Below are 26,961 nucleotides of genomic sequence, written 5' to 3'. Positions count from 1 at the left end.
GAGCCTGTATTTAAACTCAACAAAATTCAACGTGGATATTAAATGTACCTTTGTATCTGGTGGAAACTGTTTGCATAGTCCATAGTCTGTGACCGCTATATGACCTTCAGAGTCAATCAATATATTTTCTGGTTTAAGGTCCCGATGGATCACACCAATCTGAAAGAAACAAATTAACAAACTCCTTACACATTGAGGATAAAAGTTTGAACATGTAGCATTGTTATTGTGGTAGTGAGATGTGGTTCGAAGATTGCTGTCTTCTGGGTTGTTGTGCGGTGTAGTCTGGTAGATCTACCAGACTACATTGCGCAACAACCCAGAAGACAGCAATCTTCAGACTGAAAGCTGTGAAAACCCCAAATCCTACGAGATGTGGTTCCATTACTTTGCTTTTCTGTTACATGTCATATGTATTGTTATTGATTAAATTAAATACCACAAGCCCAAATTAATCTTAATTTTTGTGAGTGAAGATCTACCTTGTCGCTTATGTGTTTAGGGCTGACACAAGGGTATTTGACGCCCTGGGCGAACCTTCAGCATTGATACCCCTACGCCTCACACACATGAGAATATGTTACTGTATGTAATTGTTCAACACTTTACACGAAATATCTTATCGAAAGAAATACACATTAGAATTTAGAGACTCTAAAGGAAACGAGTACAGAGAACAATAAAAAATTACAAAGAAGTGAAATGGAAACTGGTAGTGCAAGATTTGTTGTGTAATTTGTGATGCTGAATTATCAAATGTGCCCATTCACAAGTCAGTCTGTCTGGAAATGTACTGACAAGTCACAATGTCCACTGCACTACATGCCAGTTATTTGTATATGATACTAAGCATATTGCAAGACTGGGAACACAAACTCTTTTATCTTATCCTTGGGTTGTTCTCTTGCTATTTTTAGATGCTTAATATATTCTGTGTTTCCTACCTCCTCTAATTTTATTTGTTCGATTTTTTTCCACCCTAGGTGGCTGCCTCATTTGTCTAGTAATTAACATGGTAGGGTGTATGGCTACAGGTACAATTACTTTAAGAGATTAAAAATGTGTTTGTGCATATTTTTCTTACAGTTCAAGAAGGGTAATACCAATTTGCACCCAAATTGGCATGTTAGTTCTTTGAAATGCAGATGAGATTTTAGGAGGGCAAAAACTCTAAAAATGTGTCCTGCTTTCAAAACACGGCAATAATTGTTTCTGCATCTTGGGGGGGGGGGGACATGTTGCAAAAAGGTAATTGCAGAAGAAATGGCCACAACCACAAAAACTATCTTGTGTTTGAGTCCCAGTGAAGCACAAATGAAAAATGGTGTAAATAAGAAAATTATTTCCTATGAGGTAGGAGATTACAGAAACTACGAGGTGCGATCGGAAAGTTTCAAGACTGCGCCTATAAAAAAACCCGTACACTTATCTAAGGTATTAAATTCATCCATCACCCTCGAAGTAGTTCCCCTGGGAGTGAACACAACGATCCCAGCGCCGCTGCCAAGAATGGAAGCATCCCTGGAAATCTTTCTTTGTCAGCCTGTCAAGCACCATCTGCGATTCTGCCTGAATCTCTTCTATCGTCTCAAATATCCTTCCCTTTAGCTGAATTTTTATCTTTGGGAAGAGGAAGAAGTCACACGGCGAATAAGAAGGGTGCGGGATGACGGCCAAGGTGTTTGAGGCCAAAAACTGCCGAACTTTGAGGGCGGTGTGCGCTGGCGCGTTGTCATGATGCGTCGCATGTGGAGTTCTTCCTTTAGAATCAGCTGACAGGTCCCATAGCCTATCCCAACAATGTCGCACAAGTCGTTGATGGTACGACGTCGATCTTCGTGAATGGCCTGCCGAATCTTCGTAACATTTTCGGGCGTTGTGCTCGAAGATGGTCGTCCAGAACGCTCGTCATCATCGACAGAGGTTCGGCCACTTTTAAAACGTGAATGCCACACAAAAGTTTGTACACGACCCATTGCGGACTCCCCAAATGCTTGCTTTAGCATTTCATAGGTTTCCGTAGCCGTTTTGGCGATTCTTTGGCAAAATTTGATGCACACGCCATTCCGAAATCGCAGGAGGGTCGGTGTAATGCACTACCAAAACGCCCGTAACTAAGAAACAAATGCTAATTCGATGATGCCGGCTGGCACACTGATTCACTATGAATGTAGGCCGCACCCCCTAGCGGCAGAAGCTCGTACTACATCCGGTTCGCCCTCTATTGACAGTCTTAAACTTTCCGATCGCACCTCGTAAGTTCACAAACTCAAAAAATTCGGGTTTCGAATCTCAGTGATGATGTTTGGTTTAAATATGATAATGATAATAAATTTCTGATATTCAAAATACGTATGTCAAATTTCCCGCAGTAACACGCCAGGTGCACTGTTAACATTAATATTTATGAGTACTGGTCATTCGAAGGGAAAACATAAGCGTATTAAAACATGGTTTACTCTTAAGTCTGTGACATGGACAATACTTATGAATAATGATGTGATGTATCTGTGTGGGTGTTCGGGCAGAGGTGGCTGTCCAAAGAGAAAATCTGCTATCTCACCCAGTTGGATTTTCCAAGATACCTTGTAAGGAATTATTGTGTTTCTCGGTTTAGAATTATCCATATTCTCTGTTAGCTGCTATTCATAATTCAGTGTAGTAATATAAGACCTCATATGAGTCAAACGAGGGCACTGTCAAGAATTTACAATTCATTGCTCCATTTTCGTGTTGTTTACATGTTACTTACTTCCATAAACCTGTTTGACATTACAGTCCTCTGTATGATTTTGATCTCGTAATGTTTTTGTTGGATTACTGAACATGCCTGACCTTCCAAACATCTGACCTTGATTTTATTCACCCGGTTACAGATTCAGTGAATTCAAGTGGCGGTGAGAAGGAAAATGTCGGTATGAAGAGCTACAGTAAACTATTACAGTTCGCTCGTTTAGTTTCTGTTTGGCAGGGTTGTGGGTGGTGAATTACCCTTAGTTATAACATTACAAATTTTTTATAGAAATTAAAAATGATTTTACGTATAGTGAAGAAATTAAATGGAAAAATTCTGTGGCTACACAGTATAAGTATTTCTTGGTCTTACACCGACATATTATGCAATTTGTTGGAGATGACTATATTGTGATAGTATGATTACCTACCTTATGCAGGTAGTCTATGGCCAAGACTATCTCAGCGAGGTAGAGTCTTGTTGTATTTTCTGTAAATTTTGCCCTCTTCTTCACCAGAGTCCGCAAATCGCCGCCTGGATAAAAGTCTGGAACAATAATAATGAATCCTTGTTAGAGTAAGGACAGTTACTGCTACTACAGGTCGATGAAGATCAGTGCGTTGCATATTCGATTTGACATCAGTGTTGCTTGAAAATGGCGCTCTGCAGAAGGTTGAAAAACTGAAGGAAAGTTCACAAAGAAGCAACTGATTCTTCCACCAATCGGGGTTAAACCACAATCTGCACTACATCTCTTTGCGAGATATTTCCTGCAAACCAAGGAAGACCATGCACACGATATTAGAGAGGTAAGTTAAATAATACTCCCATCCTTCTAACTGTGGTAAATGATACACCAACCTGTCCTGTTATTTTACTGTGATACGGACTTACAGCTTACTATATACACCAACTCCTCTATAAAAGCGATTTCTTACAAAGAAAATAAACAATGTAATAACACTTCTCCACAGAACACGTGTTAGCCGAAATTTTTCAAACCAAGAACGGCAGCACATGCAGACAAGTTTACTTTTCATGATCGCATCCTTTCTCTCATGCTACACACACGCGCACTGCCTATCTGTCGAGGACAACTAGCTCGACCTTGGGGAAGTGACGTCACGTTGAATGATGACCTAAAATATTACCCCTTACTATAAATATTCCCACTGTTCGAACAATCTTAATATTTGATACTCTGGTTGTGTTACCAAGACTTAATTCTATATAAACTATTAAATGCTAAGATACGGACAGGTCAAGGGATATCACCGAAACGGGAGATGAACGGCAATTACGGATTTACCACTTTTGATATAATTTTCAACGACAAACAACAGATGCTCGCTGGTCCACGGTGCCATGGCTACTGAAACTGCATTATCTAAAGCCTTGTATCGACTGCGCGCGGCTGCCTCGCGCACCTGTTCGTGCGCGGCAAAGTCGTTCGTTCGCTCATTGTGCTCGTGGTTACCAGCATCGAGCGCGGCAGCCGTGTTCGGCTGTGATCGACGCTGTTCGTCAGTTCTCGCAAGATCACCATGAATACAGCACAGTGAAATCCCTTTGCCGCGGGACAAAGAACCGCTCAGATTTGGCTCGACGCGCGCCAGGTTCGAGCGCGACATTGTTCGTTCTGCCACGCGTGGCAACATGGTATCGACTTTGCGAGGCAAAGCAACGAACATTGCCTCGCGAGGCAGCCGCGCGCAGTCGATACAAGGCTTAAGCTGTCTACTAGCAAGGGGCGGAAGTCCCCCACTTTTCTCCTTGCCGAGTACTAGCCATTCGAAAAACATGGGTTTCCTCTGCCGCAACCAGTATTTTCCATGGATCCAACAGTAAATCAGATTGACCAAAGGATATGGAATGGATCAAAATGCAAAAGAAGAGATGAGTATAATTTTAAATATTAATTAGGTTTCACAAAATATAAATATTTAATGTACATAAAAATGTGTTACTAAATGCAATGTTATAGAGTAGGTATGCCAATGTTAGTGATGATATAAATCCATTGAACTCAGATAATACGTTTACTAGACTTTTTAAACAACAGAAATTAATCAACAGAAACATTTGTATACGTTTAGGTTGGCAGATGATCTATGGAATGAAATATTGTGAATTAAATTGCTGTTAGTGTGTAAATATTGACAATATTAAACATTCATCGAAATACACAAAATTCCCCACTTAATATCTGATCATGTTTTTCATTATTATTCTTTCAGTGTAGGTCTTCTGTTGGTGTAAGAATTTTACATTTGCTGACTCATCTACATATTATCCATAAAATCCGATATAAACACTGAGGAAACCAACAAATCCCAAAACTATACACCTTGAAAACAATAAATAAATAAACACAATACTATTCTCAGATAAGCAGGCACTTTTGGCAGAAACTGAAGACCATTTACAAGAAAACGTTACATAACTAAATAAAACATTAAAATTATGTACCATGAGAATATTTATTAATAAAACTAAGACAGGCCGTGGAAGGAAAGTATATGAGAAGAGCAAAGTTAGTCACAGATGACATTGTGATTGCACAATCAAGTTAATTTAAGTATGTAGGGTGATATATCAATATACAAAATTAATATGGGCCTAGAAGGCAATGTGCAAAAATATAATAAGTTAATTAGATGCATTAAAAGATACTTGCGAAAAACACGAGGAAAAAGATAAAACTAAATTGCATAAATCATTTCAAGGCATGTGCTACAGTATGGGACCAAAACATGGATAATAAGAGAAGACGAAAGGATATTTCTGACATCTGTGTTGGAGTTTCACTAAGAGATAAAATGAGAGATCATGATATAAGAGAACAACCAAACATTGAACGAACGGTGGGAGAAATACGACAATACCAAAAGAGATGGCTCAATTCTGTAGAGAGGATGCCTCCTAAACGACTGCTATGGCAAACATATTTCCATCAACCTACTGCAAGATGAGACATTGGACGTCCAAGAAGAAGATGGAGACAACAGTTCTTTCAGTCTCAGAATGGGTCAACAGACTAAATCCTTCCATCGGAAGAAGTGTCATCTGGGTATATTATGGGTCCTCGTAAAGTTTTTATTGTTGAAGGAATGTCATTTGGACGTACGTAAGTTATAAATGGTAAAGGCCCTAAACTTGTCCATTTGGGAACTCCATGTGTCACTGTTCTGCAGTTGGAGAGGGAATTTGGAGCTGATCTAAATGAGTTTACAGCATTTCCTAATAAATATAATTTAGGCAATAAGATACTTCATGATTTACTTAGTCCAGAGGTTCCCAAAGTGTGGGGCTCGCCCCCCCCCCCCTGGGGGGTGCGAGTGGTTCTCTAGGTGGAGCGTGTTGTTTGTATGAAAAACTTTTTTAACGTAATATGGAGAAACATTTTTAACATCCTTCGCTTGATTGAGGCTGTTCAGCAATGGCAGCCATCAAAACAAAGTATCGTTCTACGATGAACCTGGAAAACGACCTTATAGCGGTCATTTCAAAACTTCAACCTCGGTATGATAAGTTATGTTCACAGAAGCACATCAATCCCAGTAATCCAGGTATGAAGCGTATATTTTATTATACTTTTTTAAATTAAATGCATTGAATAATATGTACTAAATTATGAAAAAAAATTATACTATTTGCTTGCACTTGTTCTGGAAGGGGTTTGTGAAATTTATGAAATGTTTTAAGGAGGGCGCAAGGTTTAAAAGTTTGGGAACCTCTGACTTAGTCAATTTCTAAATCACAAAATATTCCTTAAACATGCATTTTATGGTTCATACCTCTCAGTAAGTTGTCTGATAGTTTCAGTTATTCACTTTCTACGGATAAAGCTTTCCTAAAGCCAAACTATTCGGGAACTATGAAGTTGTCAGTATGCATATAAGGGCTAAACCAATTGTAGAAAACTTTTAAGACTTTAGTGGAGGAGGTTAGCTGTGACATAGACCTGTAATTATTCTTAAAAGATTTGTCTCCTTTCGTACAGTTGTTTTAAGATGGTGAGGCAAATAAATACTTGTATACATTCCAAGATGTAACCGTACTGCCTGATACTTCAAAATAAAGAGAGTTATGCCCAAAGGGAATATTTTTAAGACAATGATTAAGAACAATGGCTAATAGTTTTAGTTAGTCCTGTACCTGAAGTAAAGGACCTACACAAGGACGTTCCTTTCTATTACGTGTACCTATTAAAAATAATGAGCGTCTTGTTTTCCAGAAACAGCCTTCTTCCGCGCCACTGATCATCCCACCCAATCGATCGCTTCTTAAAACAGTGTTGATCCAAGAACAATTTTTTCACTTGTACTTAGACACGGTGGTCTAGCGGTTAGAACGCTGGCCTTGTAATCCTGGGGTCTCGGGTTCGATTCCCGGCGGTGCCCGAATTTATAACTTGTGTTGGGCAACACGGAGTTTTCCTCCGGGGGCTTCCCCGGTTTCTCCGTGGCATCCCAACAATTACTCCATTCACACACAGAAGAAGGCAATGGCAAACCACTTCTGGATCATCTGCCAAGAACGTATATGAACAAGTCCCAGTCCGAGAAAAGGATGGAAGGATCCTGTTCATATGGACCTGTCGTCAGACAGAACACTAAATAAATAAATAATACTTACCCAGGGCCAGAAACAACCTTGATTTTGTCTCGAATGCATAGTTGAGTCCCACCAGGAATGGAGCTCCAGAAACTTTTTTATGTATAGCACGTTCTGTTTTACACAGATCCTGCTCATTACTGCGCAATGCACCGTTTGCTATTTTTATCACCTTCAAGGCATATAATACACCGTTGTCGATGCCACCTTTCTTCCGAACTAGGTAAACTTTTCCAAATCCTGTAACAGTACAAAGTTAAATTCCGTGTTGCTTTCTGCTCAACAATCAGCTCCGATATTTGTAGACTGTACCATCATAAGGATTAGAATTCTGTATAAATATTTTATGTACTATAAAATGTTCATGACTAAAAGAAAAGGAAAGTTTTCTGTACACATTTTGTATAGGCTTACTATTCTAAACGGACTCCCCACCATAGTGATATATGTCGTTCCAAATGATTACAGCCTGTATTTTCAAGTAGCTACTACGAACAGCCTACAGAATAACAGAAAAAAGATCAAATCCAACATAACTTTCTGATTTTGTCATAATTTTAACATTCTTTGGACGTTCTTTGTTCCAGTCACAGGAACTCTGAACTGTATGATTAATAAGCAAAATTTTGAAACCCAAATCAATTTTTGTGGGCGTACAATGGACACTGCTTACATAATATTCACTGATAAAACTTTTGTTTATTCAGATTATCTTTAACTCATAATTATAAATGGTGATGGTGGAACACTTCATATGGTGTTATCACAGTGCAAAATTAAATGTCATTAATGTGGAAAGAAAACAGGAAACAGATATTATCTACAAATGTGGGATTCATCTGTGCACAACTAGGTTATATTTCTTTCCAAATTTGATTGAAGATAGCGATAAAATTACGGTTCTCCTCATTGGCTGGTTATCTAAGACTCGCATCAGTGAGTCATGAGGACCATAAAATGAGTGACTGTGGTTCATGCATTTGCTTCTAAGGTTTAGAGTTCGTGGATGTGTACTGTCCACAGATCACGAGAAAAGCCCTGCTGGTGGAAGTCGTTTCTGGTGCGGTGCGGGGGGAATGTTACTTATCAGCTGGACTAGAGGGCTGCTATTGGTGGGAAGTGTGATACGTCATACTTTTACGCTACTACACAGACTGAAAACATCAAGCAGTTAAGAGTAGCGTGTAGTGAGTGCACCTGTACTGTGTTCTGCGGGTGTTGCGGTAATATTCAAGATTAAATCACTGTGCCACTGTGAGGTAAACTTAAAGCTGTACCCATTAGAGCACATGAAAGCCTGTCGTTTGTTGTTCGTTCAGTGATTGTGAAACGAATGCTTTTAGGATGGGTCGTCACTCACCGCGAAATCTTGCGCATGCGCGTATATCGCATTCCTATCAGGGATTTTCTCCTGATCTGTGGACTGTATCTATGCCCCTATACTCCATTGTGATAAAGACATGATGGTTTGTTATGGTTGCCATTTGTGGTACTACATTTCTAGGATGACATTCAGTAATATTGCGAGCCATCAGGAAAGGAATATTGTTGGCAAATGTTTTGATTGCCTTAGTTCAGGCATAAAATGTTCAGAGCTGTTTCCAATAATCTTAAACCGCTAATTATGACTTTTTGAAGCAAGAAAAGATTCGTGATAATTCTGATACGTGATTTCTGCAGAAAATTATTGATCAAGATTTGGCTCTGAGTTTAAGAAGATTCCAATTATTTATCATGCAGGATTTTAGGTTTTCAGAGTGGTGAGTTATAAGATGGCTGTCTTCTGGGTTGTCGCGCCATGCGGTCTGGTAAAAGTTTATCGACGTTTGACAGGTCCTTGTTGCCTCCATCATCAGGATGTTGATGATGGAGGCAGCAAGGACCTCTATTGAATTATTTTTATCAGTTTATAATAATAGATATTTGAATACACTAACAGTTGTAACTGTTGATTAAAATGTTTATGTTTCTGCAGTTATGAATAATTGCAACATCTGTAATTGTTCCTAGTGAACCTCCGCTAGATGGTTTCACAAACTGAGGTGCATTTTATATAAGCGGAGCTTATTTGCCAGGCATTAACAGAATTTTCTACTTACCGCCTTTACCTAGATGTTGCAGTGCCTCAAAATCATTCAGCCTTGGAAGGCGGGCCAAACATGGTTCGACTGTAACAAAGTATCATAACTACAGGCATGTCCTAATACAGCTTTATTTTATATGTATTAGTAAAATAATTTACACAGTAAACGACGTAATCCGCAAATTAAACACTCCGTTTATTGAAATTAGGGAGGAATGCCACCTCAAACAAAGGTCTCTCTCCGTCACCGTCTATAGGATTTTATGAAATATTTTTAGATCAAATCAGGATCTTTTTCTCTCTGCCGGTTATCTGTAAACGTACATACAGAAATATACGAACACTTGTGTTTTGTGGGTGCGAAACTTGGTCTCTCTCAGAAAGAGAAGAACACAGATTGAGGTGTTTGAGAACAGGGTGCGTGGGAAAATATTTTTAGCTGAGAGGGGTGAATCAGTTGGAACTGGAGAAAACTGCTTAATGTGTAGCTTCATAATTAGTTACTTTCAGTAATTAATTTAAGGATTACAAAATGAAGTACGATGAGAAGTGTGGGGCATCTAGCACAGATGGGGCTATAAGAAATGCATTTAAAGTTTTTCTTTGGGAATCCTGAGGGGATAAATGGACTCATACGCGTAGATGCGGAATATATTATTAAATAGATCTTAAGGAAGGAGAGTTGTGTCGTGCAGGACAGGGACTGCATTTAGATTTGGTGAACACGACTATGAATGATCGTGTTTTATGAAACACAGGAAATTTCACTGCTGACTGAGCAACTACTAGCTTCCCGATAAGGGCTACGCTGAAGTTGTCAAATTAAACAGCCCTTTACAGCATTCACGATCAAGCATTCAATTGTACCAAGAGCAATGGAATAAAAATTATGTATGAAATATATAAGACTTCGAGGTACTTTAAAACAATAAAGGTACCAGTGAGTCTGGGCAGTGGTAGTTCTGTGGAAGGGGAAAAAATTTGAAATTTTTTCAACACAAAACAATATAAACAAATGAAATGTAAATTTACATCAGGAGAAAACCCATACGTGCTCGACATTGTTTTAACTATTTGTAAGTCCGGAAGAGGAGGCCATGATTTTTACATCACTTTTTCACTCAAAGACAATTTAGGAAAAGTAACTTGCTTTGCTCATTATCATTATCGGAACAAAAAATAGCACATAGATTTATTGAACAATCATTAACAATAACCACGAAACAGTTTGTGGTACAAAAACCAGTCTAAAACACGTGGTAACTGGCAAGCGTGTTTACTATGAGCCATCTGCAGCGACTGCAGCCCCGAAATGCGCTGTACCAGTGAACTGCCCCTCACTCTACCGCCCGCCGCGCTCAAAACTTTTGACCGGCTAGCCGCGCTGAAATCCTTGCAGCCGGACACCTCGCCCGCGGACTTACTGTCAGTTCAGCCGATTAGTGGACAATGACAGTGTAAGGGGCAATATTAAAATAATGATATAGAGGAAATAAAGTGTTACATATTATATAAAAACAAAAGAAATATTTTTTTTAATTTTTGAAAAATTAGAAGTAGTGCTGCAGCTCCGCAAGTCTTACGGACGGGCCGCCACTGAAAGGTAATATTTACAATATGAAACGATCTATAAATTCCCTGATTTACAACTAAAAATCCGGCGGTAGCCTACGTCCCTTATAACAGCTCTTGCGTAAAGAATCCATCCTCAGTCACTACCAATCCACACAGGCTTATAAAGTATGTCCCTAAAACACATCTTAATGTTATCATTTGTCTTCCAAGTGGCTATTTACCACAGGAATTCTCACAAACATTCTCTGTGCTTTCCTTGCCTCTACATGCTAATTTAGTGCCGAGCCCGTTTTAACCCACGTGCTTTCATTATGCAAAAATTACGGACACCCACGTAATCAGAGAAGTTTAATGCTCAATGTATACAGCACAAAGTACTTTATAAAAAGAGAATAGACTATAAAGCCAGTTAGCTCATGATCTCTACCATTCGCAAAAGTCTTTTTGGCACAAGGAATGAAGTGGCCCGATATCAAACATCTTATCAAATCTAAAACTTCTTGACGATGGTGAAGAGTCAATTGAATAAAAATTTGTCTATCTCCGGAGATAGGGATTAGCTCTATCTAGTGGGCCCAACTGTGTAGGAACCTGAAGACGGAGATAGAGTCCCATCTCCGAAACGTAGTTTTACGTTTTATATTTAGTAGACGATGGATAATATCCAAGAAAATTTTTGTTCAATTGATCAAACATCTTATTGCGTGTCTCTCATGAGTCAAATCATGCCTCAGCGGTTTATTAATACCTCGTTTCCTAGAAGCGCTCATACCTGAGGGTCTAATTAGTTTGACCTCTTCACCTTTTTGCAATGGTTTCTTGTTCAATTGATGCTTGATCAGTGCCCGGTGTTTCTGATCATCTTTGACGGCGACCTGGAACTTCTTGTAGTCTCCCTTATATACATTTCTAGCATCTAAATGCGCAAAAGCAATGTAATATTAGACATTCATGCACGCTTACAGCACTTCTGGATATTTTAAAACAATGTTCAAAGGTGCCTCTACAGAATGCGAGTGAAAATGAATATTTTGCAGATTTAAGCAAGCCAGAAATAGCTTCAGTCGAAAGTTACTATCCTGTAGTAACATTTTCCTCAAGTGTTTGTTTATAAACAAATTCAGTTCACAACCATTCCTCTTATAATAGACGAATGCTTTAGAAATAAAAAATGATGAATACGAAAATATTGCTCTGTTCTCCCACACTGACATATTTCGTTGATACTCAGTCAATAGCAAACGTTCCCAAAGTGCGTCACGTAATTAGTAGTAAGCATGTTCACGTAATTCATGCAATATAACGAAAATTAAATCTTTTATGCTACAGAGAACTGCCCATTACATAGAACACAAATGTATGTGTATAGACAAATATACTAATAGACTATAAAGCCAATTAGCTCAGGTCTTGTTGGCACAAGGAACGAAGTGGCCCGATATCAAACATCTTATTGCGTGTCTCTCATGAGTCAATTCATGCCTCAGCGGTTTATTAATACCTCGTTTCCTAGAAGCGCTCATACCTGGGGGTCTAATTAGTTTGACCTCTTCACCTTTTTGCAATGGTTTCTTGTTCATTTGATGCTTTATCAGTGCCCGGTGTTTCTGATCATCTTTGACGGCGTCCTGGAACTTCTTGTCGCCAGGCTTAGCGCGATCCTGGAAAAGAGGAGGATGTCTGGCATTAGTCACCCACAGACACGGCTCATGCGCAGTTATCGCACTGACAGAGTTACGGAACTCTAACCGTGACGTTTGGGCTGTTCAACAGTTGTAAACAACAGATAAATAGGACGACCGCCATCTTCGAGTCCTTGCGTATCCAGGGACGCGCTACAAGAAGTCCTTCATGCAAGATTTGAGGTTATCACGGCGGTGACAATGTTGATGGTGTTACTTGGTGGGTTCTGGCGCCGTGTGGAGCGGTCGGTAGATGCTGATGTTTCGGAGAAGCGTACTGCCTCCATCTTCAGGGATTTTCCGAAACGTTAGCATCCACCGTCCGGTTTACATGACGTCAATACCCAGCAGAGCATCGTTATCCGTAATGGAAGTGCAAAAGAAATGTCCGGTAATGAAGTCCGCGGAGTACAGCCTTCATTCAGAAGGTGATTGTCGCTCAGCTGTTGTGAAATTCAAAAGTTCGCTGCAGTGTTAACAAACATCCAGCACTAATAACCATCCTGAGCCACCTGAAGCCACTCCATATACACCCATTTTAATGTTACCCTCCAGTCTGTGCTACGTCTCATAAGTGATCTCCCATTTATAATCTCTCCCGTGTGTGCTACGTGTCCCACCCATCTTATCCTCCTTGATTTATAATACATAGCGATATTGTCTGTTTATTAATGCTGTGCTGCTTTGCGAACATCAATGTGTATTTCAATATGGATTACTCGACTTTTCCATGACTCTGCGCAAACTGCTTCTAGACACTGCCCTGTGGAGTATCTCTTTAAACGGGAAACTTAAATGTCCCAAAACAAATTTTAATGGGGAGTGAACGGATGAAAATCTTAGTTCAAGGGACGTTGTATGGGGAGCTGTAGTGCAGAATTCACAACTACGCTACTGCACAAAATTCTGGCAAAACAGAAACCAACATTCTGTAGTGTGGTTGCTAGTGCTTCCATCATCACCCAAAGTTTCTCTGAAACTTCGGTAAATTATACCAGACGACCAGTGGCGGATCGTGATTCTAAGCAGTGGTAGTGCTGCACAAGTGGAAAAATTCAAAGCAGTTTTTCAACACATAACAATATGAATAAATGAAAAGTAAATTTACATCAGGAGATAATCCATACGTGCTCGACGATGTTTTAACTACTTATATGTATGGAAGTGGGTGGCCATGATTTTATACATCACTTTTTTTCACTCAAAAACAATTTAGAAAAGTAATTTGCTGTAAATATGATACACTTCCTTTGGTCATTGTCATTATCATAACAAAAAATAGTCGGAACACAGAATTATTGAACACTCATTAACACTAACACGAAACAGATTGGGATACAGAAACCATGAGCCGGCTGCGGGGACTGCAGCCCCGATACGCGCTGTACCAGTGAACTGCCCCTTACTCTACTACCCGCCGCGCTCTCAACTTTTGACCGGCTATGCTGCTTACAACACACCACGGTGGTCTAGCGGTTAGAACGCTGGCCTTGTAATCCTGGGGTCTCGGGTTCGATTCCCGGCGGTGCCCGAATTTATAACTTGTGTTGGGCAAGGCGGTGGTCTAGGCAACACGGAGTTTTCCTCCGTGGCATCCCAACAATTACTCCATTCACACACAGAAGAAGGCAATGGCAAACCACTTCTGGATCATCTGCCAAGAACGTATATGAACAGGTCCCAGTCCGAGAAAAGGATGGAAGGATCCTGTTCATATGGACCTGTCCTCAGACAGAACACTAAATAAATAAAATAAATCCTGCTTACCTGTCTGTTCTTGAATATCGCCGCATAGAAATGATTCTCCGCTACCTTACTTCTGGCAATTACGTTCATGTCAACTTGAACATATTTACGAAGGCGTTCGATTTCCTGCCTCAGAGTATCATTTTCAGACGACAGCCTATCTGTAGTCTCTTTCAGACATTTTATTCTTTCCTCCATTTTGTTTCTTTCATTGTACTGTTTATGCTCCAGCTCCGTCATTTTAACCAACAGCGTCGCATTTTCAGACAACATTCTGGCTACAGTGTCATTCAGACATTTTATTCTTTCCTCCATTTTGTTTCTTTCATTGTACTGTTTATGCGCCAGCTCCGCCATTTTAACCAACAGCGTCGCATTTTTAGACGACATTCTGCCTACAGTGTCATTCAGACATTTTATACTTTCCGTAATTTTCTTCATTTCAATGTCCTGCTGATGCGCCAGCTCCACCATCGTAAGCAGCACCGCCTCATTTCCAGAACTGATATTTTCATCAGTCTTATTCAGATCTTCTATAGTTTGTTCAGTTTTCCTCACATCATCGTGGCGCTGCAGTGTCAGTCCCGCCATTTTAACATTCAGTTTCACAATCTCAGTCATCAACGCTTTGTCTTCGTTCACTTTTTGAAGTTTCTTATCGAGATGTTCATAACTCTGTGATCCAATTACTGACATTTCCCTTTCCGAAGTGACTTTATCGATGTCTTGTAGCTTCTTCTGAACAATTGTCATGTCATCTAATTTATTCACAGTTAAGACTATTGTCGGCCATGAACTGCACCAGTGAGCTTGTTTCATTTTGTTCGTCTGCTGTTGTTCCTTTTGAAAAGATATCACAGGGAGATGTTCCCCGTTCGTTTGTTTTGATGATGACATCGTACCAGGCGGAGTTCTCACCTTGGACCTGCAGTCAAACAAGTTTCATAACATTACTTATTATTATTTTTACTCCATCTATTCACGGGGTATTTACTTCTATGTACCTGGGAAAATCCTTGCTCCTGAGGTACACATTGCAGCAGCTATTTCTGAAATACATTTTGTTTTAATACTTCTTACATGTAGTATTTTATTTATTTAGTGTTCTGTCTGACGACAGGTCCATATGAACAGGATCCTTCCATCCTTTTCTCGGACTGGGACCTGTTCATATACGTTCTTGACAGATGATCCAGAAGTGGTTTGCCATTGCCTTCTTCTGTGTGTAAATGGAGTAATTGTTGGGATGCCACAGAGGAAAACTCCGTGTTGCCTAGACCACGGCCTTGCCCAACACAAGTTATAAATTCGGGCACCGCCGGGAATCGAACCCGAGACCCCAGGATTACAAGGCCAGCGTTCTAACCGCTAGACCACCGTGGAATTACATGCAGTATACAGATTTATTGTGAGGAATGACTATATATTGTACATCAGCATATTTCTTCTTCTTCTTCTTCTTCTTATTATTATTATGGTGGGAATGATCTTTGAAATTCAACACGAAATCCAAAAGCATTTGATTAAAATTTCTGTGCATATTAGGTTTTGGTTTACTAAACGTTTTGCTTTTCGATAAGTAATTAACAATTACATTAACAGTTAACTGTACGTAATAGAATTACGTGATGTTCGTAAACGCATTCATGAATAGAGTAAGAGATTTAAATACAAATAACAATAAGATTATTCAACTAATTACACTAATAAAAAATTTAAAAATTTAAGTATGTAACACATAGGCATTATTCAGGCTACTGGTAGATTATTCTAAAGCATCAAATTTGTTATGTATGTGCGTTATTGAACATGTCACCAATAATATGAACCGGCTTTCCAGGTTTATCTTTTCTGCAAGAGCATTCTCTACGTCTCCCATGTTTTCTTCTACGTACCAAGCTATATGGAGAACCTATTGCTTAATTTACGAAACACAAGAATCCTACAACTTTTCTGTTGTTATCTTTTGGAGAGGCGGCCTTTTTTGTGTATTTACCACGTTCACATTTAGTCATATAAGTACCGGGCGCTCATGTGCTTGTATTTTGGAGCAGAAAAATGTAATAATTCCCCCTGGGTCATCTCTTCAAGGGGGACATATTTTGTATTTACTGTTTACCCTTAGACACGTTGACGTATAAAATTTTTGGACATCGCTTGGCCCCCCCCCCCAAAAATCTTTTAATAAACTGGAGACTACCTTCATATATAACAGGCTTACATCGACTGAAGTAATATATTTGATGTGAACGTCTGGTCTCCGCAAGTTTTATTTACTGTAGCATTTGAATTTAATTTGGTGTGCATACTTAAAAAACAATACAAACAATTGTTGAACAGTGCAATGTCGGATCTTTAATGGAAATTTCACTGGACAGAATTTTTCAAAGTTTAGAGAAAGAAAATCATGTTCAAGACACTAGTGGAATATAAATCCTATAGTGAAGTTCATTCGCCGCGAAAAATAGGCCAATAGGAAAAATGTATAGGACATTATTCAAGAATTTTAGTTGAGTGCTTTCCATTGTGGAGTACTTAAAAGTATGCCATGAATTTTTTACTGCTATCTTAGGCACTGCTTGGATTATTCCGTTGTATGACTTAAAACACTAATAGCATTCATAATTGCTGAACACATACAGTTAATTATGATTTAATCCATAGTTAGGTTTATTGGATGAAGCAGAAGGCCACAGGGGCCGAATTAACTGTTCCATCTCAGCACCCACGTGAGACAAACTTAAAAACTTTAGTCAGAAATAATACCAGGTAGTTTCAGAATATCACAATATCGCAACAGTAACTTTTCTTAGAGCATATGATGTGGTTCTAAAACTTGATTTTATGTGACGTACTGAAACAGTGAAGTGGCATTCTCCATGGGATCACAGACACAAATCTCTATCTCGCCTACCTTCAGTATACGTGAGCTATTAACCGAAGCAGTTGATGCACCACGTATGCATAAATTTGAATCTGTCTCTAGTAACAGTGAACTATACATACCAGGCCTTGGTGTCTCTTTCCTGGGTCTTCTGGCTGCCCTTGCCAGGTATTAAACGATCCTGGAAGAGAGAAGATGCGATAGGTCCATTAGACACTGACAAATCGGATGTCCAGTCAAAGTTATAGAACCCTCTTTCTAGAGTCTGCATCATTACAAAATAACAGCTGTCACAGTGGCCTCATGGTCTGAGGCGTGGGCCCTGTGCCGCTTGGACATTGGGATCTTAGGTTCTAATCCCTGTCAAGACATTGATGTTTGTCCGCGTCTCTCTGTGTACAGGTAGATGCCTCGCGACGGGCTGATCACCCGTTAAAGGAGTCCTATCAAATGTCTAAATAGATTACGCAAACCTCCAAAAAGAGATGAAAAAAAGAAGCAGACTCTGCCAAAGCGGACAAATGTTAAAGAAGAATTTTTTTTAATTGTCTTCACACTTCAAACTCATTACAGCGTGCCACAGATTGGTTTGTCATTTGAAAACTCTTTCCACCAATGTTATCATAGAACAGAACAGAACAGAAGAATTTACATCACGTAGATCCTTCATAGGCATAAGCCAAGGTTGTAGACTGTCAAAACACAAATAAAATACAGTAGATTAAATGCACAGTTCCACCAGCTACTTAAAGAGATATCTGACATAATATATTTTTACAGGAAAGAAATTACATCGAGGAATCAACACTATCATTATACATATTTTTAATAGCTGTGAATATTTCAGGAATTCTGGGAAACCTCCTTTTGACATATATTGACTGCGCAGTTAACTTAAGGGAGTGCTAATGTAGTCTGCGCAGCTTTTGAGGAACTTTGTTGACATTCCTTCATAATCACAAGATTGATTTGATTTGAAAAATTGTATTATATTTTTAATTTCAATTGCTGCTGTGGGTATAAGATTTGTATTTCGAAAAGCTCTGTGTGCAGCCAGGACGTACTTGCTGCAGAAATTGTATTTTAGATGCACAGAGCACCATTCAACGTCCTGTTCATTGCAGTGATGCATTATATCAGCTATACTGAATTTTTTAAGTCCTTTTTTGACAGAGATAATCGCTCCTCCCTTTGCCAGTTTTGTCTACTCCTAGAGTATAATTGTCTAGATTAATCTGTAAGATCTCTGGTGCTTTCATATGATGTTCAGTTAGACACAGAATATGGGGCAAATGTGCATTATTAACAGACACTGATAATTCATCAGTTTTATCTGACAGACCTCTAACGTTCTAATGGTACACTAAAAAAATTATTTCGATTTTGTTCTAAATTTACAATTGCCCTGTTTACATTAATGTGAATATCATTTAAGTACTTCGTTATAGATCAGAGATTTAACCTATAAAGAACTACTCCTTACACCAGTTATTGGAGCAATCTTGCCAGAATCTGATTTGCAACTAATCTCGTTGGCAAAAATTAGTTCTCGTAAGAAGCCACGAAGCGTACTTCCCTCTTACAGATTTGTGTTTCTACAAATTTTGTGTTATAAAATTTATATTCAAGTAATTGAAGTTTACAGTTCCATGTAATTTCCTCATATAAGTGAGTAATTTACCTTTGTTCAAAATTCAGATTTCCTAGTTCCAAGTTGCGTTAATCATCACTCTCTAACTGAATAGTATCAATAATATGAATGCAAAAGAATCTAGTGTTAAAAACAAATACTGATATGCAAGAGGCTTACGAAAAATATGAATCTATTAAAAGTGTCGTCTACATTACTTACCCGACTCAGGGAGTATTTCATAACTCAATTTGGTGCTGCATCCCACATTACAGATGATATTTTTTAATGCAATAAACTTTCTTCCTGTGTATCATGTAAGTTGACTTTCGATATCCAGTTAACTTTGTGGAATGAGTGTAACTAAGGAAACAGAAATCGTTTATTTACAACAGTTCGAGAGATCAACAAAGATGTTTCCAAATGTTGATTGTTTGGATACATTCCCGAAGTTGAGTTACCAGAACGAAGTACACGCTATACGCGAGAGATGTCGTTAGTAGCAGAGTTCCTCGCTGGCTTGTCGGAAGCAATCATGGATAATATGTATATTTGCTTTCATATGGCTCAAAGTTTCTGGCATGCATTTCAGACCAAAATTTTTTGACGTAAATACGTCTATATTTTCGGGTCAGTGTCATTCGGCAAAAAGTGAAACGAAAAAGTGTAACTGCATTGTTATGTTACCTTGGAAACTTCAATTGTTTACTCAGCATTATTGGTACCAAGGAAACGCCATCTGTTTACTTAGCATTGTTGTTACCTATAAAACATTTCATTACATTACATTACCTTACCTTACCTTAACTTACCTTACCTTACCTTACCTTACCTTACCTTACCTTACCTTACCTTAGCCACGGTGGTCTAGCGGTTAGAACGCTGACCTTGTAATCCTGGGGTCTCGGGTACGATTCCCGGCGGTGTCCGAATTTATAACTTGTGTTGGGCAAGGCCGTGGTCTAGGCAACACGGAGTTTTCCTCCGTGGAATCCCAACAATTACTCCATTCACACACAGAAGAAGGCAATGGCAAACCACTTCTGGATCATCTGCCAAGAACGTATATGAACAGGTCCCAGTCCGAGAAAAGGATGGAAGGATCCTGTTCATATGGACCTGTCGTCAGACAGAATACTAAATAATAATAACCTTACGTTACCTTACATTATCTTACCTTACATTTCATTACTTTACATTACATTCAGCTACCACAGACCCATCTTAAGCGTAACTAATTCAAGTTAAATAAGCAAAGTCTTAATCAAACTTTACTCAATTGTAAAGCGGGTATAAAGGAAATACTTAGAATAAAGCCAATATATAAACTTCCTTTTCGTATAGACGTATTTACGTCTAATTCTCCGGAACTGTGGTTCCACTATTACTTTTTGGTATGTATATTGTGTTCATTGTTTTGTGTGTTCGATTATTAGTTCTGAGCAATCGAATATTTACTATTTTGACGTAAATACGTCTATACGGAAGGGTAATTCGGCAAAAAAGTGAAAGGAAAACGTGGAACGAAAATGTATCAACAAATCAACAACAATGTTTACCTATGGAACGTCGTGTTTACTGGTCATTGTTGTTACCTAGGAACCTTGACCAAGTGGCTGGTCAAGTGTTTTAATCGACTCCCCCCCCCCCCGAGTGTTTTAACCCCCTTCCTTTCATTGTATTTATTGCCTAAATATAATTTAAATACAGAGACGTATTTACGTCAGATTCTCCGGAACCGTGGTTAGACTGCCAATTTTTACGGTTATTTCTATTATAATACTAAGAAACCTTTGGATTTGTGACACAAAACCCTTTTCACAAAAAACCACAATTAAATGTTTACATGGAGCATTCAATATGTTCCGTGCAGAAAAAATAGCCATCTTCATTTTAGTTTAGTCTACGTTCAATTTCTTGAACATAACCTAAAAATTCTACACCATTGCCAAGTTTGTAATTGTTGATGACTTGAAGCTCTCATGGCGATTGAACTGTATAAAATCATCTTGGGCAACAAGTATTAGTTCTTGACAGGATCTGAGTGTTTTGGAGACCCTTTTTTCATCCATCAGCAGAAGAAGATTGTATTTGTTGACTTTTAACAATTGTGTTTGTTGTAATATATAGGATGTTTTACTTTAACAGTGCTGCCTTATGGACAGAAAAAGATCAAAAATTCTGCACAATAAGTATTTTGCAGCAATTACTTTTTATAAAGTGATTTTACAACAGCTGAAGGAATACTACGCACTTGAAACAGGCAGAAATAAGATATTTATGTATTTAGAATAACAGAATTAAAAATCAGAACAATATATCCAAAATAAGATTGATAGTGGAGACTTTTCTGTAACAAATGAATGCAATTACTTGCACAAACATTTGTAATAAAATTCCTGCGTGAAGTAAGGTGTTAAATTCTAATCAGAACATATGTGAAAGTGAAGCTTGTAATGAGGCCCTTCCCATTTCATGTAAATGATGTTTCAGGAGGTGCTGCAGCAGATTTGTATCTATAGCTGACCATGTTGAGGATGTTGATTAACTACTTAAGTAGTCTTACTGGTGGAACATGTGTTGACCTAAAGAAGACCTTGCGTTGCGCATTTAGTGATGACAGTCTGCATATGGTTTACTGGACCGAAGCAAGTACGGTGGTAAGAACCTGCCCCTTGTAACTGTATCTGTCATAGTGACTTCTAAAAGTGAGTGAAGAGTATTTTTTGAATTACTGGAAGAATTTTTGTGGCAGGCATTTGTGTGAGTTTCTGTATATATTAAATAACTTAAAAGTGAGTTTGATAACATGCACTTAGTGGTCGTCATGAGAAACAGCCAACTTAAAGTTACTTGCACATGTCTGAAAGGTGTGGTGTGAATTATATTACAGTTCAGGATTATATGACAAACTAACAACATTTTTATTTGGCACATGATTTTGTTCATTAATGTGTGAAAATTATCTGGTGTTACTTGGTAATTAATTGTTAAAATGTTCATGTTACCTGCTTCAGCCAACAGAATACGAATATTTTCAGTAAGCATTCCATACCAGAATAGACATAATACCCTCATGCATTTTATGTAACATACATTTGGAGTTATTAATTCTACCTTCTTTGGTAGTTCCAATTTTGGCCTCCAGATTGCAGCACTGCAATGTCTGCTTCACAAATTTCTTCATCTGTTGGTTTGTTGTCACCGCTTGTGGATGTTCAAAGGACAATTTTGAGATTGTGCGTAATGGCATAACCATTTCCTCAGATTACTCTATATACTATAAGCAAACTATTCTTATTTATTTTCATGAGCGATGAGACTTCATAACAAAACAAGCTGAACTTGGTGATTTGTGTGTATTATATTCATTATATGCTTTCCAGTTAAAGCCATTATCAGTTTGTGGATCACGGAATTTAGTTATTCACACTACTTCAGTTTTTTCACCATCGTAGCTTAAAAAGGTGTGCACGTGTTTTGTTGTTGGTAGCAAAATTTGTGAAGTAAAAGTGGGAATAATATTTTATGCACTGGAAGGCTCCAACCAACCAACCAACCAACCAAAAAGCTAACTGAGGGCGGAGGTCTGCGCAAGCGCAAGCATCGTCCCTACCTAGGTGAAACCATTCCTGCGCACAAGGCGCATTGCTGGAAATGGTAAACGGTCTTAGTATAAAAAACGGAAATTTCGATAACGCTAACGGGGTTTCGTCGTGGCGGGAGCCTCGACCATTCAAACTGGGATCTGTTGCTGCTGATGGGAGGTTATCCCGTCAGGCAAGTTGTCCAAAGGAATTTGGTTGGTTGGATCTCTGGGGTTTGAACCCAGAGAGGGAGGGGCCGTTTCGGCTGAAGGCTTCTGCGGCATGGGGGGAAGATCATTTCAGCTGATGGCCTCCATGATCGGGGGGGGAAGCCTTCTCTAGACCAGGAGAACTTGGGCCCTGGGTGGAACCACGTGGTCCGTGGTGGCCGCGTCGTCGGCTGCGGCCATGAGAAACTCCGCCCCAACGCCATCTGGCGCCATTGCACGGACTGAGCGGCAGGCTGTCTCTAAGGGCGGCCGTGCCAAGCCCGCTCGTCCTGTGGTGCCGGTGGCAAATCCCACTGCACCTGTTCCCAACAAGCCCGCACCTGCTCCCAAGAAGACTGAACCCACCCCACCCAAGGGTCAGTCACCGCTCCAAAACATCTCAGATATCCTGGAGACCCTCTCACCACGGGTCTGCGTCAAGTTGACACGCCGTCTCCTCGCCGCGATCCATTCCCTCCCACCCGGCGGGTCTCGTCCGCGAGCCCTCCTCAAAACCGTTCACCTCTTCATCGCCGAAAATGGCGGCGCGGCCTAGGGGACACGGTGGTAAGGCCTTGCGGCTGGCTTACTGGAACGCCGACGGTGTTCGCGGCAGGAAGCTGGAGCTGGAGCAGTTCCTCGGTGACTACGGAGTCGATGTTTGCCTCCTGAACGAGACGCACCTCACGTCGGGTCGGGCCCTGAGGTTCGCGAACTATGTTTGCCACCGTACGGACCGCCCGACGCTGGGGGGCGGCACAGCGATCCTTGTCCGCAGGGGCATTGATCACTACTCTGTGCCGGTCTCGAGTCTGCAGCAACTGGAAGCAACCGCCATTCACCTGGTGCTGGCAACCAGGAAAGTCAAGCTCGTGGCGGCATACCTCGCACCCACCCGGCCCTGGATTGAGTCGGACTTGACCGAGTGCTTGAGCGGGGGTTTCCCGGTCCTCTTGGCTGGTGACCTCAACGCGAAGCACACGGACTGGAATTCTAGGCTGATCTCTGCTAGGGGCTCGCTCCTGCGTGATTACGCCAACAGAAATTCCTGCTTGATCTACGGGCCGGATTCCCCAATCACGGCTCCCTACACACACAACGCCACACCCGACGTCCTTGATATTGTCCTCATCAAGGTCTTCGTCCTACCGATGCACTTGAATGTATGCCCCGCACTCAGCTCAGATCACCTGCCCGTCCTCATCGACACCACGTGCCGATCGTCCTTTCAAAACCTGCCTGATTGCCCGGACTTCGCGAGAATGGACTGGGCTGCATTCCAGGCTTGCCTCGAAAGCAGACTCCCGGGGAACCCCGTGGTAAACGACGAGGAGGCAATCGACAGGTGCGTCGAGGAGCTGACCAGTGCTATCCAGGAAGCCACAGCAGCGTCCGCTCCCAAGCTTCGACCCTGCGTTGACAGGCGACCGCTTCTGCCCGCTAGTATTCGGGATGAAATACGCCTGAAGAACCGGCTGAGGAGGCGGTGGCAGGTCACGAGGGACCCCGCTCTTAAGACCCAGGTCAATCGACTCCAGAGGTCGGTGACCTATCGTCTCAACGAGTGGCGGAACGAACAGTGGAACGACACGCTCGAATCCTTGGACTGCGAGGACCAGTCGCTTTGGAATATGACCAAGCGGGTGATGCGAGTCCCCACTCCGTCGCCCCCCTTGATAGTGCCGGGAGGACTGGCTCTCTCGAACCCCGAGAAGGCCGAAGCCCTGGCCGACAGCCTTGAGGTCCAATTCCAGCCGGTAGACAACCCGTCGGACCCGGCTGCAATTGACATGGTTAACGAGGAGATGCGAGCATACGAGTACGCCCCCGCAAGTGAACCGAAATTAACCAGTCCCTCGGAGGTTGCCCAGGCCATCAAGGGACTCAAGGTTGGTAAGGCTCCGGGCCCCAACGGTATACCGAACAGGGTCCTGAGACATCTCCCACGACGTGCGGTAACCTTTCTCACGAATGTGTTCAACGCGGTCCTCCGCAGGCAGCACTTCCCCTCGGCATGGAAACACGCTCGCGTGGAGTCCATACTGAAACCGGGGAAGGACCCCACGCTACCTTCTTCCTATAGACCCATCAGTCTTCTCGACACGGTCGGCAAGCTCTGCGAGAAGATCCTTCTAACGAGGGTCCTACACGAGGTCAGCGAACGCGGGCTGCTGCGCGACGAGCAGTTTGGGTTTCGACCAAGACACAGCACATCGTTGCAGCTGGCTCGCCTCGTCGAAAGGGTCAACAGAAACCTTGATGAGAAGCGGCTAACCGGCGCGGTTTTCCTGGACGTGGCCAAAGCCTTCGACACAGTCTGGGTCCAAGGCCTCCTATACAAACTGACCGTCGTCAACTTCCCGTCGTACTTGGTAAAAACCATCTCTTCCTACCTCGCTGACCGGACATTCCAGACGTCCTTCTAGTCGGCCACGTCCACACGTCGAGCCATGCGGGCTGGAGATGTGCAGGGCGGATTTCTCTCCTCTGTGCTCTTCAGTCTGTATGTCAACGACATACCCACTCCGTCCCGCCACGTCGAGTTAGCACAGTGCGCGGACGACACGGCTCTAGTAACCACGTCCCGTAGCCCAACGCCTGGAGGCCTACCTCAGTAGACTTGAGATCTGGCTCAGGGCCTGGGGGATTGCTATCAACGTCTCGAAGAGCACCGCGGTTCTCTTCGTTTCGGCGAGAAGACGCATCCAACAGCCCAGGGCGGTGCAGTTTCTCGGACAGCCGATCGAATGGGTTAAAACAGCGCGGTATCTGGGGGTCACCCTTGACGCCGGGCTTACCTGGTCGGCGCACGTCAACCAGGTGGGAAAGAAGGCGGCGCAACGATTAGGTGTGCTAGGCCCGCTCATCAATAGGAGAAGTGGCCTGTCCATCAGGAACGGTGTGCTGCTCTATAAGCAGCTCATCCGTCCCATGATGGATTACGCATGCCCGATCTGGAGGTCAGCTGCCCGCAGCCACGTCCGGAAGCTGCAAGTTCTGCAATCCAATTGTCTTCGCATTGTCACTAACGCGCCCTGGTACGTTAGTAACAGGCAAATACATGAGGATCTGGGGGTCCCTTTCTTTGCCGACCACATCAGAGCACTGACTGAGAGATTTGACTCGAGGTTAGCTGGTGTGGGGAACCCCTTAGTCCGGCAACTCGGGAGGCACTCGTGCCGAACGAGGGCTCTCAGAGGTCGCCCAAGGGCAACCGAGGGCGACCGATGTTCAGCAGGCCAGCCGAGGCCGTCCCCAAAAGACGGCCAAGTCGGCACAACGAGTGGTTAGACTACTCGGCTACCCTGACTGAGGTTTTCCGTGCTTTTCCTCAGTTGTAATTCGAATGCCAGAGTATGACTTAATAGTGGCACGGCCCGCAACTCTCCCCCCCCCCCGATCATGGCGGCCATCAGCTGAAATGATCTCCCCCCCATTCCGCAGAAGCCTTCAGCCGAAACGGCCCCTTCCTCTCTGGGTTCAAACCGCAGAGATCCAACCAACCAAATTCCTTTGGACAACTTGCCTGACGGGATAACCTCCCATCAGCAGCAACAGATCCCAGTTTGAATGGTCGAGGCCCAGCCACGGCGTAACCCAGTTAGCGTTAGCATAATTTCCGTTTTCTAGTTAAGACCGTGTACCATTTCCAGCAATACGCCTTGTGCGCAGGAATGTTTTCACCTAGGCAGGGACGATGCTTGCGCTTGCGCAGGCCTCCGCCCTAAGTTAGCTTTTTGGTTGGTTGGTTGTGCTAAGAAGGCCGGTAAGGCGGAGAAGAATATATCGAAAACTGACAAAAAGAAGAAGGGCAAGAGGAAGGAAAGTTACGCTATCTATATCTACAAGGTGTTGAAACAGGTTCACCCAGACACCGGTATCAGCTCTAAGGCAATGAGCATCATGAATAGTTTCGTGAATGATATTTTCGAGCTAATTGCTGCTGAGGCTTCGAGGTTGGCTCATTACAATAAGAGATCTACGTTCACAACGATGCTTGCGCTTGCGCAGGCTTCCGCCCTCAGTTACCTTTTTGGTTGGTTGGTTGGCAAGTCGTGAGATACAGACTGCTGTTCGACTGTTGCTACCAGGTGAACTGGCTAAGCATGTGGTGAGTGAGGGGACCAAGGCAGTCACTAAGTACACCAGTTCGAAATAGACTTGCTTTTAAGTGAAATCGGCCCTTTTCAGGGCCCAATATATCAATGGTGGTT

At 41.7% G+C, this 26,961-nt stretch overlaps 2 protein-coding genes across 5 annotated transcripts in view; one reads left to right on the top strand and one right to left on the bottom strand.

The window, feature by feature from the left end:
• The window catches only part of LOC147872600 (uncharacterized), a 28,568-nt gene extending 9,283 nt beyond the window's left edge, over window positions 1–19,285 (bottom strand). For 3 of the 4 annotated variants that reach the window (XR_015537040.1, XM_087355683.1, XM_087355685.1), the window contains exons 1-9: window positions 19,174–19,285; window positions 17,444–17,502; window positions 14,459–15,362; window positions 12,535–12,670; window positions 11,782–11,925; window positions 9,451–9,519; window positions 7,373–7,591; window positions 3,165–3,280; window positions 49–159 (exon numbers count right to left, since the gene is read on the bottom strand). Coding sequence is in view for 3 of the 4 variants with exons in the window: in XM_087355683.1 (XP_087211809.1) it covers window positions 49–159; window positions 3,165–3,280; window positions 7,373–7,591; window positions 9,451–9,519; window positions 11,782–11,925; window positions 12,535–12,670; window positions 14,459–15,362; window positions 17,444–17,502; window positions 19,174–19,194 (1,779 nt within the window). In the remaining variant the exon portion in view is untranslated. Of the gene's footprint in view, window positions 1–48; window positions 160–3,164; window positions 3,281–7,372; window positions 7,592–9,450; window positions 9,520–11,781; window positions 11,926–12,534; window positions 12,671–14,458; window positions 15,363–17,351; window positions 17,503–19,173 lie in introns of all 4 variants that reach the window. The other variant, XM_087355684.1, reaches the window with a different exon arrangement.
• Window positions 19,286–23,286: 4,001 nt separating this feature from the next.
• On the top strand, window positions 23,287–26,961 carry LOC147872599 (histone H2B-like). Its single transcript, XM_087356076.1, has 3 exons — window positions 23,287–23,314; window positions 26,463–26,742; window positions 26,801–26,961. The coding sequence occupies exons 1-3, from the start codon at window positions 23,287–23,289 to the stop codon at window positions 26,904–26,906; spliced, it is 414 nt and encodes a 137-aa protein (XP_087212202.1). The 3' UTR covers window positions 26,907–26,961.

Source organism: Zootermopsis nevadensis, unplaced genomic scaffold (assembly GCF_977971745.1).
Source record: "Zootermopsis nevadensis isolate Lab colony 2312 unplaced genomic scaffold, Znev_1.0 Znev_ptg000025l, whole genome shotgun sequence".
Lineage (NCBI taxonomy): Eukaryota > Metazoa > Arthropoda > Insecta > Blattodea > Termopsidae > Zootermopsis > Zootermopsis nevadensis.
Note: the sequence above shows the minus strand (reverse complement) of the source record. Positions and strands in the feature narration are given on the sequence as shown.

Excerpts from the sequence above, each read along its gene's own strand:
- LOC147872599 (XM_087356076.1), top strand. The coding sequence starts at position 23,287 with ATGGCGGCGCGGCCTAGGGGACACGGTG. Across the intron at positions 23,315-26,462 it reads GCGGCCTAGGGGACACGGTG|GCCTCCGCCCTAAGTTAGCT; the intron begins GTAAGGCCTTGC and ends GCGCTTGCGCAG. Across the intron at positions 26,743-26,800 it reads AGATCTACGTTCACAACGAT|TCGTGAGATACAGACTGCTG; the intron begins GCTTGCGCTTGC and ends TTGGTTGGCAAG.